Genomic DNA, 19,610 nt, shown 5'->3' with positions numbered 1-19,610 from the left:
ATAGACTATTGCAGGACAACAGCCCTCTGTGTTACATTGTCTAGTACCAAATGGATGGAATGAGTGAAGTAACATGAGAAATTATGTGAGGATGGGACATGGTCTTATATTTAAGATATTATTGATAAGCATGTTTTCTTATCAACATTATGTCTGAACCTTATCAAAACTATTGTTTTGTCACAATCCTTGTGTGGGTATGTTAAATTATATTTTTACTCCATAAAAACAGATTTTTTAAAAATATATAACAGCCATGTTGGTGTCATAATCAAATGCATACCTATATAATTACCAAACACTTCTGAGTCAAGATGAACCACAAATAGGAAATACTTAAGTTAATGAAAAGTCTTAATGGTTAATGTCCTATTATTAAGTGTGATCTGATTAGTCTACAGTGTAAATGTATGAACATTTGCAGTTACTTGACAATGACGCTAACAAAGTTCTTTCAACAGGAACACACCGTGTATTACTTTGTCAATCAGAACAGTGTCACTAACGTAAGGATTCTATTGATAAAACACAGAAAAATGTGGTAAATCCTGGATCCTTGAGTAGAGTCAAGCAATTATATCATCATAAGGGGACTATTCTTCCGATTCTGCTTCAAAGGCATCTTAATTAAGGTTTGAAGGTGAATTATTTCTTCAGCATCTTTTGAAGAATTGGGCTTGGAAATTGAAAAATGATGATGACAGTTCTACAGGAAAGAAATTAACTCATTAGTGAGATGAAGGGTGACATTCCGTGAAATGTTACAAGTAATTTAGATATAACTATTTTAGACAAGCCTCTTGAGCACAAGATATGGAAAAACAAAGTGTTTCAGTTACCAGCTCTTAGACTAAGCTGTCTGTCAGTGAGGTATCAGGCCAAAGGAAGATTTAGTCTGGCACAATTATTGAAGATGAACTGAAGAGCTAACTTTGTAGGATGCATTCACTTTCTGGCATGGTGTATACTGACCCACATATTTTGGAAGTATGATAACTTAAAGTATCATTCAGTTTCATTGAAAAGGTACAGATATTTGTAACAAAGATTTCTACAGATGTGATAAACAGAAAGTTTAATGTTTCGAACCTTCTCCAAAATCCAGACATTGCAGTTGCAGCAGGTAAACCTAGATTAATTTTACATGTTAGATATTAATGTTTCTGTAACTCTTGTACAAGAAAATCTGCATGTATTTATATACATCTGGGCCTGGATTTTCGAAGCTCTCTTAGCGCTAAGATGCTCGTACATTAATGTTAATGTATGGCACTTACGACTATCTTAGGGCTAAGTAAGCTTCGAAAGTCTAGGCCCTGATTTGTAACGTGTTTGTTGTAAGGTAAATCATGTGAAATAATAAACTGAATATTTTCCCAAACATTCCTAGGGGCATCACTGCAACATTTAAATGCCAACCCAATTTATGAATGTAACTATATTAGTGAGGCTGAGATAGTTGCTAGACATAGTTACTTAGCTTACCACAATTGGCTAAGCACTAAACCCAAAATAGCAGAAGGAACTGGGTATTATACAAGTTCATATCACCCACTGTAAAGTAGGTTGAAAGACATGTCTAAATGCAAAAAGGCCATTCGTCTTGCCTTCTTTGCCCATCTCAATAACAAATATTCATGTTTAGGAGAAATTTTATACACCAGTAAATCATTCCTTTTTAAACAAAAACTCCCCCAAATCACAAATCATAATCACTGCTCTCTTCCAGAATGTAACCTACTATTCTTATCGAGGGAGATTTTCTGAGTCTACACTGCTAGTAACTGTTCATAAAGGCAGTATAGCCCCTCGTGGAAAACAGACCTGGCAGAGAGAGCTACTCAGCATTCCCACCGTCCCACCTTCACATCTTAGAGGATGCAAGATCATTGATGTACAGTACAGTATAGAAGTAAGTTGTAGGCCAGCTGTGAGTTGAAGCATACTTAGTATGACAGATTAATACTTTTTCTAGATGTGTACAGATCTTCATGATTTTCAAACCTAAGAACATTCTTAATATTTTGGGTTCATACTGTTCAAAAGCATTTTCTTTTAAGACTTTTTAAATTGTTCTTCTCTGGAATTTTCTTTCTACTGTTTTCAAAATTTAGTGCTGCTTGATGTCAGATGGTAGAGTTTTCTTTCTGGAGATTTCCCAGTAAGAGTGCCACTCAGTCATCATGCTAACTAATGGCTTGTGGTAACCCAAGCAATTACCCAATTCCTTTCCTTCTATTCTGTTTCACATACCCACAGGTGATATCTTGCCATGAAACTGCCACAGCTGTCAGTCATTCCTCAACTGATACAGACTTTCCTTCTTCCAGTTATGTATAAAACCAGCAGGACTGGCCCGGAAAGTAAAGCTGCCGGTGGACATTGTCATAGGCACAGTACCTCTCCAAGATGCACAACATCGAGTCACATGTCACCCTCTTCTTTCACCCAGTGACAATAGCTTCCCGTTTCCATTCTTCTCTGACAGCTCATCAGACCACCTATGTTTAACAGACATGTCCTTCCACAGTATGCTCCCAACAGCTCCACCCTGGGAGGAGGATGATGATATTCCCTGACCGAGCTCAAGGCATATAGGTAATACATGTATCCTAAATTATGTCATTTAAAAAGCTTTTAAAAACTTATCAATTGCCAATGCAATTGCAAAGATAATCAACACTACTGTAATTAGTAGCCAAAAAGACAATAGTGTTGCGGTAGTAAGATATCAACTTTAACGCTTATGATTGTATGAATGTTACCAACTTGTGTAAAATATGGGATTCAGTGGATGCCATTTTCCTTCCTGGTAGTACTTGAACCAAAGGGGAGTAACTGAAATCTGGAGGTAATCCTTGCTAATCAACATTTGACAGGTATGAAATTCTGCAGTAAGTCCATATATTTTTTCTAACTCTTAATTTATGTTCTGTGTAAATTGGTGTCTGTACATTCCTTTAGATGTTGGACAAGCAATTGCAATACATCGATAGGTTATATATCATAGCACTGCTTTGAGATAGTTCACCTTCAAGTAAGCTGGTACATATGAGCCCAATACCCATGAACCTTTTCTATTAAGTGATGCATGTCTGCAGCAGTATCATTTCCGGGATCTTTCTCACATAAAGCTAATGTTCTGATGATTATGAAATATTTGTCAAGAATTTCAGACGTTACTGTTCTCTAACTCACACCTTACCTCCCTGCCTTGTGTTCTATATAACTCATAATTTATACTATTTTAGAGTGTCTCTATATTCCCGTTCTGATTATGAATTGCACGGTGATCTTACAGTGCCATGTCGCCCAGTAGAACCAGCAGGTTATCTAAACCCAATATTCATCCCAGTTAAGTACCATATCCAGATATGGCTGCCATTTTCACAAATCTTTTTATCCTTATAGTTCAGTGAATTATGTAACTGACACACTAGAAAATTCAACAGTTCCCTTTTGAGTTCAGAAGTCTAAGGACCCGTGAAGATCCGAGATAGAATATGCCATCAGCAACCCATGCTTCCCATGAAAGGTGACTGTGTTTGCCGAAGAAAGTGACTAACAGGATCAGGTGGTCAGGCTCGTTGACTTGGTTGACACATACATCGGTTCCCAATTGCTCAGATCGATGCTTACGTTGTTAATCACTGGATTGTCTGGTCCAGATTCAATTATTTACAGACCGCCACCATATACCTGGAATATTGTTGAGCACAGCATAAAACTAAACAAAACTCACTCACTCACTCACTCACTCACTCACTCACTCACTTAAAGATACCAGTCCCAGTTTGACCTCAAAGAATTTTTAGTTGAGTGGGTTATGCTGCCCCAGTGTCATCACAGTGTTAACTTCTAACATGTAACAACATGGCAATAAACAATCCCAGCTTAAGGCTGATACCAGTTCCAATTCTATACATGTGTAAATTACCTTTTACTGATTTAGACTGTAACGCTTAAATCATTGTATCTGTAACGTATACCAAGGGAAAGAATAATCAAATACTGAATAACTGAGATAGTACATTTTTAAAGCTGTTGTCTCTCTGCGTGTCGATTTTTCCATTTTATTAATTCATCATTGAGCTTTTCCTCTCCTGTGTTTTCCTTCTATTGACCTGTGTCTCCATGACCTCAGTTGATAGAAATGATAAAAGCATAATGCAAAAATGACTGAAATCTGTCATACAAATCTGTTGAAAAGTTCCAAAGTATCAAAAAATTGTCTCAGTGGTAGAAAGAAAATTGGCTCACGAAGCACTATCAAATACAGATGAATTCTTTGCAGGTCCTGTGAGACACATATTAAACTGTCGTAAATATCTGCAAAACGGGGAGTCATTTTAATGGAAAATTTCCCAAGAGGCTCTAGGGGGATATTGATCTCCTTGTTAATCAAGATTGAGAAAAGTTTAAGAGATTTCCTATTTCCACACTGTCAATAATAAACACAAAACTGTCTTTATCAAGACCTGATGATCTGTCAGACACCATAACCTCATTATTAAAGGCATTGTGCGAAACAAACAGGAGACGATAATCACTGAACATCTATAAAACATAGTTTTACGTCTGTTACATCATCCTCGTACCTGCCAGAAGTCTCTCTCTGAGTACATGACTTCAACAGGCAGTAATGAACTCTTTTATGTTAATGTGTTAGAAAGTATGTGGGAACTTTTCTATTTTCTGGTTGGTGGTTTTCCTCAATAAAATTGCAATTATGATTTTCTTATTTTATTTCTTTAAAGCTCATTGTAGCAGAGTTGAAAATGTCATTTTTGCTTCCTCAGATCATTTAAAATTATAAATAAAATGTTTTAGATTCATTAAATCATGTAGTTGCATAATTTGAATAAGTTTACGGTTGAAGGTTTGTCAGTGAAATACAGTTCAAAGCAGTGTTTAACCAAACAGCATTCTCCCAGGTATAATCCTGGCGTATCATGGGTTGGGACAGGTAGACACTATGTCAAGATGCTTCATTCTGTGATGGACCACTTTTACAACTAGACCTCTCTTCAGATTAAAGTTTCTGAACTTGCAAGTGCCTGAAATAGCTATTTATTTGTTAATACTTTTTATCAACCTCAGGTATTCTGCTCTGTATAAAATATCTATCTTTCCTAATTGTAATTCCACCTGATTATATTTCAAATAATGTTCAGCCATCAGGGTGTTAGGAACTGCATGAATTCAGCCTTAATGTTGATGTGAAAAATCAATAAAACTTTCCATGACCAGTAAACTTTCAAATGTTTTTTTTTTTTTTTAAACTGACTGGATGAGACAGTGTGTCTGCAGATTCATGTTAAGGGGTTTCATTGGAATGATAATGTCACCAGTGCCATTAACCCATGCATTTTCAGTTCAGGATGAGGATTTTCTGGTGCGGATTAGATTGTTGCATGCTGTGTCAATCATGACAACAGGTCTGCCCAACACCAGCAGAGTTCTTCATCAGCAAAGAGTGCATGTGGCAGGATGTCTCTTATGAGTGTTTTGACTCTGAGTTACATGTGTCAACAGTACAGGGTACAACAAGTTTATCTAGCTAAAAGGGTTTGTGCGGAAATGTTCTGCTTGTATGCTGCATTTATGGCAAATTGAGTGCTAACAGCAATGACTGTGACACTTTTTCACACTCATCAGTGACAGTGACAGTGACGTCATATCCATACTTGATTTGTTTGCACGTCACTCTCTGGAAGTTTCCACCTATTTGACATAGGTCTGTAAATCTGAACCTGGCAAAGCAGTGATTGACATCATGAGCATTTTTCTACTGAGTTGATTTATGAGGATATGTAGAAGTCAGGTCAGAGAGCCTGACCACTCAGTCCTGCTAGTTGTCTCTTATGGCAAACATGGTTTACTGAAGAGCACTTTTAATCTGGAATGTTGAATCACTCCTACATTTTCTCCAGACACCTTTTCCCTATTTCATTTTGCAACCTATCCACAATCAAGGTTCTAATTGTCTGAATGACATATTCACATAATGAATGTGTCATATCATACTCACTCTGCTATCACAACACTAGTCTCAATCACTGGAGACATTTTCTGGTTGAGCTATCTGTGGCACCATAAATGAGTTTAAGAGATGAGTTTGGGCACCGTTGGCTCCATGTAAGTAAGGTGATGGGCTATATGATGAAGACAGTCATGCTTGAATCAGGAGACATCTTACTGCTTCATCTCAGCCAGCTCTTGCCCAAGGGACTCTCTTGTCAAAGCTGTCAGTCCAGTTTAGCATAGAAATCAGAATACAGATGGAGGGAGTTGGTGATGGCAAAGTTGTATTTGGATGTCGGCACCATGATTTTTCAAATGGTACAAGCCCCCAGGACATGACGTGTATACATGATTCTGTTATCACAAACATAATGGGATAAATTCATGATACCTTTTTAAGAATTAAGTTATAATTCTTGAAGAAAGTTGAAGTTGAATTTAAAACAAACAATGATGTAAAGCATAATATTCTGTTTTAGCTGACACTGACAATAATATTTGCAGTTTTATAACATTCTCTAAAACCGTTAAAAAAGTAACTGAACCTTTTCTAAACTAATACTTCAGAATCATAAAAAAATTGATTCTGCTGTAATGTGGAAAATACATTATGATCCTTTACTCAGTACTGCCTGCATGTATAGTTAGACATATGAATCATAATGTCTTACTTCTTGGACAGCTGTCACTTTCATGGTAGTAATTAGTTTTGCCCTCAGCCAGTTATTCACCTATCAAAATGCCAAATGAAGTGTTTCTTTTGTAGAAACATTTTATAGCATCTTTCAGTTGCATTTAGACCTTTACCCTTTTTCATCTGCTTCTTCAAACTTTCCTGAGAAAAAAGGTGAGCTACAGTGCATTCTTGATTTTACTGATTCTTGCCACATGATTAAGAGTAGTAATGACAGGCCTTTACTAATTGATACTGCAGCCATTTCACAAACGAAAGCATCTATTTGTACCACATTCTCAGTGAACTGAACATGAAATGATACCATTTGTTGATGTGAATGATGTTTCCACTTTTAGCATTTAACAATTTTGTAATAATACTTTCTAGTTAAAGTCCATTCATCGTTTCAGTTTGCATAGCTCTCATTCATGAATTCATTTTGTGAATTAAGTTCTAATATAATTCAGCTCAAACTCATTTTGAAATGTTCTGCAGTTTGGAGAATTCAGCAAAACCCATTCTGCCCAACCTGTGTTAATTGCATTTTCAGAGAAAATTTGTCAATGCCATGACTATGTATTCATTCTCAAATATTTCAGATTGTGTCCGGAACACTCATCAGGAAGTGCCTGAATGGCAGAAAATTCGATTTTATTTCATGAATGTGCAAGTTTATGCATAGCTATGAATTCATGTTCAAAAGCAGTAAATCTAGTATGCCTTTTGTGCAGAATTATTTATGACTAGAGCTAATTTTGTTATTGATCTTAAGAAATCTTGCTAGGTGTTTGTGGATTAGAGGTTAGAGGATTGTGGACACATAAAATAAGACCATAAAAAACTTTTATTTGTGAGAAGATGTGTCTATGGTTACTCTAACATGACGAGACAGTTGATCATTGCTGGGTGTGGTTAACCTTTGATGTATTACTTAAGTAATTATTTCACTGCACATACATCATATTTATTTGTCTTATCATCTTGTTTCCATAAAAGTCATTAAAGAGAAAAAGTCATGCATTAAATTACTAATGTTCCTGAAACATATTTTTGTAATATTCACATTGAAATGTATTCAAATTGTTGCTACTGCTCGAGAATTATAGCTGATACTTATTTTAGTATGATGTGTAGGGTAAGTGTAGACATCAGTAAATCTGACATAAGTAGCTTGCTGATCAGGTCATTTAGTAATAATTGTCACACTACTGACTTTTCTTGAAATTATTTTGCCACAATCGCCTACTTTAATTGCTAGATGTTTAGTGCATGTTTTTACAAGTTTCACCTCAAAATGTGATACATATGTCATAATATGGTTCTTACTAACTCCTATTTATGAATTATGAACTGTTACTAAAATCATAATAAGTATCCACAAAACCATTGTACCATTCAGACTATTATAAAACCAGAATTCTTTGTTCAGCTTCAAAACTTCATTAAATGTGTATTTCCATCTTATGCTTCTTTGATTAAAATATTTCCTTCAGTATCTTAATGCAATATTTCTCATCATTTGATGCTACAAAGCAACCGGAAATAGGCACAGAGTGTAAACTTATGGTGATTCATTTCCTGTCTTTCAACTATGTTTACACTTTGTTAATTCTTAATGGTATCTCCAATCTTTTTCGGATTCCTCTGCTTTATACCACACCATTTATCTACATCGGACTGTATATCTCCTGGTGCCAAGGTAAACCAACCATTCTCATTATTGGTACACAAGACCCCATTTCCTCCTGTAGTTTTGTTGAGATAGCCCTGAACTTGTGTATAATTAAGACGTTATACATTATGCAGAACTTAAACAAACACAATTAACTTTGTGTATCGGTGTATTTTAGGAGAGTCGGTGAATGTACTTGTCAGGTCATAACATTCATGTTAAAATTATGTCCCTCGTGAGGTTTATGTTTTATTTGTCATTTATAACCGATTTACCTCTTGCCCATTTGTTAAAGGTATTTTATTTCCAACACACACATTCTCACAAATACCAGACATGCTCTCATAGATGCACTGATATGTCTGATACAGTGTTATAACCTCACTGGTTCAAACTGAAGCTCATTAAGTATCAATCACCGGATTGTCTGGTTCAGAATTCAGTATTTACAACCAGTTGTCACATTGCTGTAATATTCCTGAGTCTTAAAGCAACTCACAAACCAAAATATATGTTGGAAGAAGGTATCCTGAAATGCGTACTTGCCCAAATGATGGTTACAAGCATAACTGTATTGGTAACCCTAAAAGAGTGCAAACTCTTTTGCAAACTGTAGCGCAAATGAGGTTGCGCAGTGTAGAGAATATGACCAGTCTTCTTATATGCGAGCGGAGCGAGCAAAGGTTGGCAACACACTTCCCTCACTTCAGTTCAAAAAATATTTTTTATGTCAAAATAAATTATTGCCACCATCAAAGGTGCACTCCCATTTCCTCACTAGCTTGTGCTGTCAGATTTCCAGCCCCATACTTAATAATTACTCACGTGAAATATGTTTTATTAAACATTTTAAGTGCCACTCGTGGTATTCAGATCGTTCTTCGCCTCCATTACCCCTGCCAGCTTCCCTGTGATTTGATATTTTGTCAATTTCCATAACTGTAACAGCAATGTCATACACAAATTACACTAACTGCTGGTAACTAGTGATAATGGATTTGGTAAAGACAGTGAATAGTAAATGAAAAAGAAGGTAAATGGGAAATATGAAGTTTGGGTTATTTCTTAAATTTCATCACTTCACTAACAGCAAAAATGAATGTGCATGTGAATTCCAATGAATGACCTTATAGAACAATCTACCATCATCACCCTTGAGTTTCCTGCCACTGAATGATAGCAGACATGTACTTGCCACCTCCCATCACTCACAATTCCCTTGGGAGGCACAATAGCCCCTATCAACTGAGCTACTGCCAACAGTGATGAGCCAACCATGGCTCTTGCCATGTACTGCCACATATTTACTGTTTCTATTTAATCAGTTTTCCCATTACTAGTCTCCAGTGTAATTAGGTCCATGTGATATGTACATGCGTTCAGTTATTTGCAATTCCCATGTCTGGGTTCATGCCTCAGGGAGGATCACGGGGGGGGGGGGGGGGGACTTTTTTGTAATGTCTACTTTAGGATTATTGATATTGAATACTGTAGGATATTACTTGGCTTAAGATGTAGAATTGATCTGTATGCTGAAAATATTCTGAAACACTCCATCGCTTCTGAATGGTCCATTTCAAAGAACCACTAGCAGAATATCATTGCCTTTATTATTCATTCAAGATATAAAAAGCAGGGAAAGTAGTGTTCAACATGTTTGATCCTTCTTCCATCCATTTTCACTGAATTTCCAAATTGCAACTAAAACGTGCAAAATGCTACATGCATATGTATAAAACTGTTTTCTCTTGTGCAGCAAAGTTTTGGCAAATTGAATGTCAAGTATTTCATAACTTTGGCCATTCATTGAAACTACTGACAGCTCAAATAATGGTGAGATTCGAGACATCTTGAAAACTTTGTGTATATTTGAATTGAATACAGTTATTTAAGGTTATAAAATGTAATTTGACTTTTTTGTTGTTTCAGTGATTTGAGAATAGTTTTATTTACCATTTCGCTCTTTGAAGGATCTTCATAGATCTGTGCTGAACGTATGATGTCAAGGAGACATGTTGTGTGTGTAAAAGTTCCTTTTACCACATGTCTCACACAAACCATTTTAAACAAGTAAAACTGTATAAGTCATATACTTAGTGCAGTCATCATGATCAGTTTCCCAGACTTCTGAAGATCTGTTGCCCTTTGATGCTTGAGTAGTATTGTTGAAAACAGTATATACAAGCAATTAAAAGTCCTTCTGTGGCCCAGTATACTATACCACAATGTAGAAATCCATCCCTTTGTCAAGTCAGGATGCATTGATATGAACTCAAAATTGGCAGTAATATCTCTAGAACCATTAAATGAAATTTCTTTCATCTTTTTTCATTTTTAAGTTTCATATAGGGAAGGTGCAAGGTCAAGTCCATTTTTAGTCACCTTAGCATAATTTTCAAGGCAACTGCGACACTTTGAAGAATTCAGCATGTTAAACTGCATGTTAAGTTTGTCAGCGAGATATCTCAAGAACAGTTCACTGGAATTTCTTCATAGACTTTCAAGACTTCCCTTGAATGTTTTTCACTGAGCAATTTCTTTATTACACTACTTTTGCATGTTTCATACACTTAGACGTTCATGTCAAGGTCAAAGTGGGTTTTAAAAATATTTGTGCCTTTGAACAACTACAGAGCAAGATATCAAGGGAGGTTGACTGGTCATGTTTTTGTTGACATTTTGTTGACAAATTACAACCTTCACTTTCCTTACTTTAAGTTTGATTTGATCATTTGAGGTGGGGAACTATGTCACCTTAGTGTCAGTGCTTGTCTCATATGCTACTCAACTTTGATAGTGGTAAAAACAAAGTTTGAAAAAAGTCATAGTGACAATCAGATATGTCATTATTTATGCTAAATATACAATTCTATTCATTCTAAATTTACACATGACATAGTTTGAGAATAGTCTTTTTGTGTCATCAAAAGATAAAAAGTATCCCTATATGTTAGTTTTGAACAGTATTCTGGTTGTTTCATGTCAGCTTAATGTGGAGGAAAGCCTGAAGTGATAGAGGTCATTTGCCTTAGAAACCTTACAAGCACGGGTATTGTGCAGCTAGACACACACATATGATCAAGGTGACTGGGAAATGAACCATCCATCCCAGACTTGTAGAAAGCCTTAGGGATGACAGCACCTCCATGGTCCAACATGCACCAACCCCCCTCCCCATCTCCATCAAAATTGGTGGAGGAGTATGTGATCTCCAAATCAGTATACCCCTGCTTCAGACTAAGAGTATGAATTTCAGAGCTAGCATCCTGTTCCACAGTGAGTGCCAAATGGAACATTTTTAAGAACTTGAGCTGGCTGAAGAACTGAGAGGAACGTTTATACTGATGCATTTAGTTACCAGTATTTGCTGTTTAACTTAGACTTGCAGTATAGTCTGTACAAAATGCTATTGTGATAAGCCAAAGACTGCTTGTTGAACTGTCATGTAATAATAGTTTGGTAATGTGCAAGAACTATCTGAACATGTAACCCTCGCCGAAACATTAAATAGATCAAGTTGCTTTTTTCTTGGCATCTGCTACTGGAATAAACTATAAACATTTTCAGGATGTCTGGTACCTTAATAGAACAGATTTGTTTATGTAATTGAAGTGAAAGGAAATCTGGTGCAAAAAAAATGTGAATCTGAAAATAGATAGTCTTTTCCAAAACTTCTAGGTCCATTGGGGTCAAAGTTGAGTCTAACTCATGTGAACAAACTCATTGTTTAGTTTTCTTTAGCAAGCAATTGATGCTATTTCAAGGTGTTATATTTTGTTTCAGTTAGTTTGAACAATTGCATTATTTACAGTTTTGTTTCTTCAAATTTCAGTTCAGTTGTATCTAAAATAACATTCTTTAACACTTATTGTTATGGATTTGATAGCAGAATGATGATGAATGACGTATGATACATTTCATACTTTCATTGATATGACACAGTTTGAATTTTCTTTGATCTATTGACTGCTATGGCAACTATTTTGAAATTGTTGTTTCTTTATCCCCCAGTTAATCAATGTATGATCAAATGTACATCTGTTAGAGAATATATGGCATTATCTTTAATGCTGAGAAATGGCCAATTACTAATGGCATGTCGTTATTGTTTTACATTTCCCACATGAAATAGCATCACAATAAATAATGAAATTAGGAATTCAACCTTTGAGTACTTTTATTTATTTCAGGGTCAGTTGAAATAGATGTTCTACTTACTGCTAATTTGTGATGTCAAAAAAAACGTTATCTCCAATTAAACCATTCCATTTATGTTACTCTTGGTTTGTTGTTTAACGCAGCACACAGCAATGTTCCAGCAATATGGTGGCTGTCTGTAAATAATCAAATCTGGAATAGACCCTCAAGTGATAAACAGCATGAGCATCAGTCTACACAACTGGGATACGATGACATTTCTCAGCCAAGTCAGCGTGCCTGACTGTCCGTCATCCCATTAGTCGATCCCATTAGTCACATCTTACAACAAGCATGGGTTGCTGAAGACCGATTCTAAACCAGATCTTCACAAATCCAGTCCGTTTATCACTGCAAAATAGTGATGACATCAAGTGCTCACAAACAACAAGAAGCCACAATGTGGGCATGATTTTTGTCACTGATGTATCTGAGTTTTAAATGTCCTTCACATATCTACCATAAAACCATTTGAAAGCTTTGCTTTGACAAGCAAGCATGACATTGGTTTCTTAATGTATAGGATGTGTGCCAGTGCTTTACTACTGATACATTATATGCTGAAAAACATGCACAAAATGTCTTGCACAAGTATGAAATTTTAATGACAACCTCTTTACCATGTTATAACAATCAATATGAACATGATGAACTTCTTGCACCTCTTTACCATGTTATAACAATCAATATGAACATGATGAACTTCTTGCACCTCTTTACCATGTTATAACAATCACTATGAACATGATGAACTTCTTGCACCAACTCTGAAACTTTCAATTTATTTTCTTTTGCAGCTATGATGAGATGAAGATCATTCCTGCAACCTGAAAGCCTCCTTCTGTGTCCAAGTGATACAGAACATCTGACAGTGCTGTGTTACTTGCTCAGTCTCTACCCACAGCATCAGTGGTACCAATATAAATCAGACACTGTGCACAAGCCAATATTTTCATCACAAAACATCTTTGTATGGAGAAACATACCCATGTGAAGTTAAAAACTGCCCATGCTTCATAATGAGTTATCACTTCAATACAGTCAAACCAACTGCCAGAAGACAGACAGGCTTTATTTTTCACTGTATGTAACACATTGATGTTGTGAGGCGTGTGGTCCGTCAACCATGGTTGGTCTTTCAAATGATCCCAAGGATCTTTGTGCCATGACAACATTGAAGAGACAGCTCGAAGTGCAATATGTTCATAGAATGATACTTGGATATTGTTTTAGAATTACATTGTGGGAGATGTTCATATTGACCATAATTTCAACACTGTGTCATCATGTAGTCAATATCAATGCACCAGTCATCTGTCAACACGGTAAAGCTACACAAAATAACATGCTTCTATTGAGTCAGTAGGTGTGTGGAGCCTTTCGTGAACCTTGCTGGTACTGGATTTAGATCTGTAGACTGTAGTAACGCCAGAAAGTCATGAAAGACAGAACAATATTTGTGAAGTCATTAGTTAGATCTCCACCATCATCCCAGATCTGCAAACCATTTTGAATGAATGGTCTCATAACATGGTCTGCATGGCCAGATCCCAGGAGAGAATGATCTTCCTTCCTCCATGACTTTGGCCCAAGGTCATTCGTCATCAGTCAAAGAGCTACGTGACTCGATCTCCATCATCTGCCATTGTGTTGGTGTATCAGGCATTGTAGTATGTATGTATTATATCTTTGACTGTGCAGTCGTTGTAGCGTACGTACATGCTTTTAGTCACTACAGTTGATAGTGTTGTAGCATTTTACAAACAATCCTAGAATGTTGAAAGTATAAGACATGTAAATCAAGTAAACAGAGAATATGACAGCATTCTGGTTGGGGCAATTAACCAAGGCATGCATATTGATACTTGAGTCATGATTTGATATATTTTACACATGTGTCACTTGATGATAAGAAAGGGCATATCTGGTTCATTGTCCTGGAACCATGCAAGGAATATACTAATACCAATGTGAAGAATATACTGATGTTAAGGGCAGGAATGTGCTAATGGTAAGGAATATGATTAAATCTCAAGTTAAGGAATATACATACATGTGACAGCTGGTGTTGTGTTAGCTGCATATCATACCGTGACTTAATATTGCTGCAATATGTCAACCATTGCACATTATATGCTCTAATGACCTGTGGAAAGTGATAGATCTCTTTATGTAAAGTTGGCACAAAGGGAAGTATATGTTTACAAGCTTAGCTGTCCATAGTAGCTATTTACAATATTTTGTCAACACCTAAGCAAGACTGAACTGACATTGGTATATTTATTAAGTAGGATCATTGTACTTGCTGTTGCATACTGATGTTGAGAATATATTTGACTAAAACCTATCAACAGTAAGTTTGAGTTTTATCAAATTGAAATGGTAACGGGTATTGTTAAAAAAATGGTTGTGATTTTTCTGTTTCTCAACAGACTACTTTTAATACTGTTATTGCTGTGGATATTGTCACAACAGTATTCATGGCTAAAAGGTTCTGTTTTGGTTTTAACTGAACACTGTTATTATGATATGTAACTCTACTTGAGTTGATGTTTTGAAAAGTCATATCTATTTTGTAGATTTTATAGATTCTGTTGGACTATTTTGAGTGAGAGATGAGACTCAGTGCAATGTAATGCCATATTATTTGAAACCTCACATCTCAGTTAATGTCACTTTTATTTTGGCAGTGTGCTTTGTCCAGTTCTTTGTTTCATATTTGTAACCAAAGAAATTATTCACATTAAGTTTAGTAATTTGTACATTGTATTATGTTCTTATTGTTTTGTTATATAAGATCAAACTATATGAGACATCTTTATCATTCATATGCGCCAAAACATATAGCATGATTAGGGTCAAATTGATTTATGCAAGGTCCTGCTAGCAGAACAACTAGCTCCATCCTGTATTATACTGATGTGGCCTACAATTGTCTTTCAAAAAGTACTCCCCTCTTGACTCAAATCAAGAAATTTGAGATGTCATGACTTTAATGTTCATGTGGAGCTTGTCAAAATAGTACCAGTTTTTGTTTGTGTAGATCAAACATGGTACGCTAGTAGTAGTGATTAGCTGTGACAATTTAAATATGCTGTCTTGACTTTCCCACCAATATTTAATGACCATATATTGAAAGTATATTGTTTCTGATTTTCCGAAGTTGACTAGGTTTGTAATCATAAATGTATATTTTTTGCTAGGCTCAAATTCACAAAGTGTCTCTTGGCTCATTTCACTGAAAACCCCTGTGTCTCTATATTTTTCTTTTAAAATGTTTGTTAATGTATGCAGGCATGAAGAAAATGTAATGACCAAGACAAAGGATCATGTGGAGACTTGCAGGTTTTACCATCTACATACATGTGTAAGGCATTGTAGCATAACATAGTTTTAGTGTACATGCCTTTTGTGCATAGGACTTACCAGGGCCAAACTGCCTTGTTTCACTACAAGTTTTGGGGTGTGTTAAATGGCTTTGTTCATCATGTCTTGAATATATTCTTTTTCAAAATTAAACTTTCATACATGTTCCCAAAAAGATAAGAAGATTGTAGTATGGTGATAAGTAAGTTGTTTCATGTATGTGCTTTTAGAAGACCATGACATAATTGCCTTTTAAGGAATATTATTTGATAATAGTAATACATATATAGATGTGCTTGACTGATTAGCAGTTAGAATCACAGGAGTGGCGAGTGTTTACCAAAACACATCAACCTGATATTACACAAGTTCCATACTAAGTGTGAAAGCATCAGTTACCTATCCATGGTAGGAAGTTTGTGAAATGGGAAATATGTGTCATTCTTTTGGGCTTTATTTACAAGAGATTGCTTTAGGGTTTAACCCTACAAAATGTGCACTATGTGCCATTATGTAATCAGATGAATCAGTTGCCATGACAACAAGACTGAACTGTCTAAAGACCATTTAGTGACGAGTATAGACCATGATGTTTTCCTCAAACTGTCCACTAGAAGACAATCAAGGATATATTATCAGTCTGTTCCTGCTGGATACTGTGAAAATTGATTATTTCTGATGTTAGGAAATATCAATACTGGTTCTGGGTTATGGCAAGAAAAATATCAAATACACGTATGAGTACTTGGCATCAATGACAGAACACCCATGCTGTAGAGATTGCTCAGAAGGACTCTAGGCAAATCACAATTACAAATGTTGTAGTTGCCCAAATAGTTATCAGTAGTGACCGCCACACAGTGTGACAGTGATAACTGTCAACTTTTCTCTTCATGCATTCTTTGTTCCTTTTAAGTAACATTCTTTATAACATTGGCTGCCATTGTTTCTTCAGTTCTTCAAATTTTTCCAGAATATCACAGCTGCCAAAACCCTTTTTTTCACAAAGACTTAAGTTTAGGTTGGCCAAAATCTATTGTGTTTATTGCAGAAATAATTCAAATATAATGCTATGCAATAATAATTATTATCCTTTTTTATATAGCTAATAATCATCATCTAAAACTTCATTCTACTCAGCATCTGGCACACATTGGTTTTGTTCAAGTCATGCATAATGTGTATTTGTGTCCATATGTGATACAGCCCTATACCTATTCAATAAGTTCACCAGCAACATTAAGAGAAACAGGTAGACTTCATTTCATGTTTGAATCTCAAATAATCTGAACATTTCATCAGAATGTCATTGTCACATATACATAATATCCACTACTGTCATGACAAAGTTTTAGCCCATGTTTTGATAGTTTTTGATGTTATTAACATAATGTTTACAGATTTTAAAGTATTTTTTCCAAATAACTATAAATGTCAGTTTTCCTGAAAATGGTTTAACAAAGTTTTTTTTTTTATAGTCTGTTAAAGATTGATGTTTGCAAATTGTGTCCAAGAATTAGTTGACGGTTACTTGTTTAAAATGTTAACTGATACAGTGATTGATTTCAGTTAAACTAAAACCATTGAATGTTAAGAATGTTATATGGTGTGTTAACTGAAAGGAGCCCTTGTGATAATGTATAGACTGTACATATGTTTTCAAGATAAATACTATTTTTTTCTATGGTGCAGCCTCAGGATAGTTCAATATCATGGCCCTGGATAATACATTATCAGTTTGTAGGACTTGCACCCTGAACAGACAAACCTGTTACACTACACAGTGTTTGATAGGGACATAAAGTATCCAGATGGAGATGAAATGTGAAGTATTGTTTGGAAATTTTGTCTTATAAATGGTATTCAACTTGGAATTCATTTCAGTTTGATAAACATAAATACACTGCTCAGTAAATACTGGTAGTTCTTCCATTAATGGTATAAAATGTCTCAGTTTAACCCTCAAATGATGAGCAGTATGGATTGGACAGGAAGTTAGGGATCATCTGTATTGCCTTTGTTTAAACAGTGTCTTCACTGCAAAACATCCCTGTAAATATTCATGATACTTAACTTCCTTTGCCCAGTATAGATTAGACAAATGAATGGGGGATGCCTCTGTTGCTTGCATAGAGAACCACAAAGGACATGTATGGTCCAGCTGACACCTGGGTATGTTGATGCTCCATGGCTTGAGGCTTGAAGGTAATAACATGACCGTATCATCCCATTGCAATAAGTATATAGGATGTAAATATTGAATTTGATACACACTGGTGTGTATTGATATGAGATGTACTTTCACCAGCACTGTTGATAATGGGAAAGAAAATTAGGGCATATTTTTTAATCATCCTCCACCATCCCGTCATAACCAGTGAATTAACCATAGGTGTAATTAATGAAGACACGATTCAGTGTTTTGCCCTTAACATTTACCCAGAGAGATCTTTACATGACATGCAATCTCACCTTGTGGCTGGCTGCCTCCTGCTCCCATTTCAGTACTGTATGTTTGAAGTCGGTTTCATTATTCTCATAAGGAAATATTGCATGTTAATTCATGTATTCATGGGTATATATCAGTACAAATATAACTCAATGTTTGTTGATATTATGAAATAAATGTCTTTTAAAACATCTTTGCATTTTGTCTTACATATTCAGATTTCTCGACATGGAGACCTATTAAGATCGGAGTTAGAATTGATCTTACATAAACCATGCTTGCCATTTGAGGTGACTAACAGGATCAGGTGGTCAGGCTTGCAGACTCTGTTGACACGTCATTGTATCCCATATGTGTAGATTAATGTTCATGCTGTTGATCACTGGATTGTCTTGTTCATACTCTATTATTTACAGATTCCTGCCATATAGCTGGAATATTTTTGAGTGACATGTCATACTGTCTTGAGCACTTTCTTTGACATCCTGATATCGGAGTCTTCAGTCACCAGCTGGGGTACCTTTAGCAGGAACCAGTGGTCTAAAAGAACTTCCAATCCTCAACAATCTCTATGAAAATGAAATCTGGATTAATCCCAGACACAGGTGTATATGTCTCTGTTCCCTGCCAAAAGGTTAAATCCAGTTGAGTAACAAAATAGTTCAGCAACAAAATACTACACCATATTACAACACTCTGATATCCTTCTTCAAGATGAATGATGTCAGTAAACATTGGTTACAACCAACTGCATCATTTGGCTGAAACTGTTCAGATAGGATAGGAACATAATGCCTTCAAGTTTGGAAAGTCACCAGTCAAGGTGTCCACCTAGCTTGTGACCGGATATTTTCTTTGTATAAGGAGGGTTATCCGATGGAGTTATGTGCATCATGAACCTACCAAGCTTTTCTTGCTTGTACTTGGATGTTGCTGTCTCATGATCTACGATTCCCTTCATGTCCAATATATGGTCCAGACTGAAAGGTTTCTAATAGCCAAGTGTTGGTGACATATGATTCCAAATTTCCATCAAACCAAGAAATTGTTAAATTCATCAGCAAACTACACCAATCACCTTTAGACTCCTCAGTGCAAATATAATCCTTTAGCTTGAAATGCAACAGATGGCTGCTCAATCAAAACTCACAAAAAATAAAGCAACAAGTATTTCAGTGAAATATCTTTTCCTATCTTGACAGCGATTTTTGTCAGCATGTTTCTGT

At 35.8% G+C, this 19,610-nt stretch overlaps 1 protein-coding gene across 6 annotated transcripts in view; it reads left to right on the top strand.

Annotated features, from left to right (window-relative positions):
* Window positions 1–18,575, top strand: part of LOC137287499 (arrestin domain-containing protein 2-like) — a 76,061-nt gene extending 57,486 nt beyond the window's left edge. For 3 of the 6 annotated variants that reach the window (XM_067819832.1, XM_067819837.1, XM_067819833.1), the window contains 3 exons: window positions 1,730–1,912; window positions 2,331–2,598; window positions 13,367–18,569. In XM_067819832.1, the coding sequence (XP_067675933.1) occupies window positions 1,730–1,912; window positions 2,331–2,579 (432 nt within the window). In that variant the 3' untranslated portion in view covers window positions 2,580–2,598; window positions 13,367–18,569. Of the gene's footprint in view, window positions 1–1,729; window positions 1,913–2,330; window positions 2,599–2,816; window positions 2,884–7,299; window positions 8,196–13,366 lie in introns of those variants that run through there. The other 3 variants (XM_067819835.1, XM_067819836.1, XM_067819834.1) reach the window with 3 other exon arrangements.
* Window positions 18,576–19,610: the final 1,035 nt, after the last annotated feature.

The sequence above is a fragment of the Haliotis asinina genome, chromosome 6 (genome assembly GCF_037392515.1).
Source record: "Haliotis asinina isolate JCU_RB_2024 chromosome 6, JCU_Hal_asi_v2, whole genome shotgun sequence".
Lineage (NCBI taxonomy): Eukaryota > Metazoa > Mollusca > Gastropoda > Lepetellida > Haliotidae > Haliotis > Haliotis asinina.
Note: the sequence above shows the minus strand (reverse complement) of the source record. Positions and strands in the feature narration are given on the sequence as shown.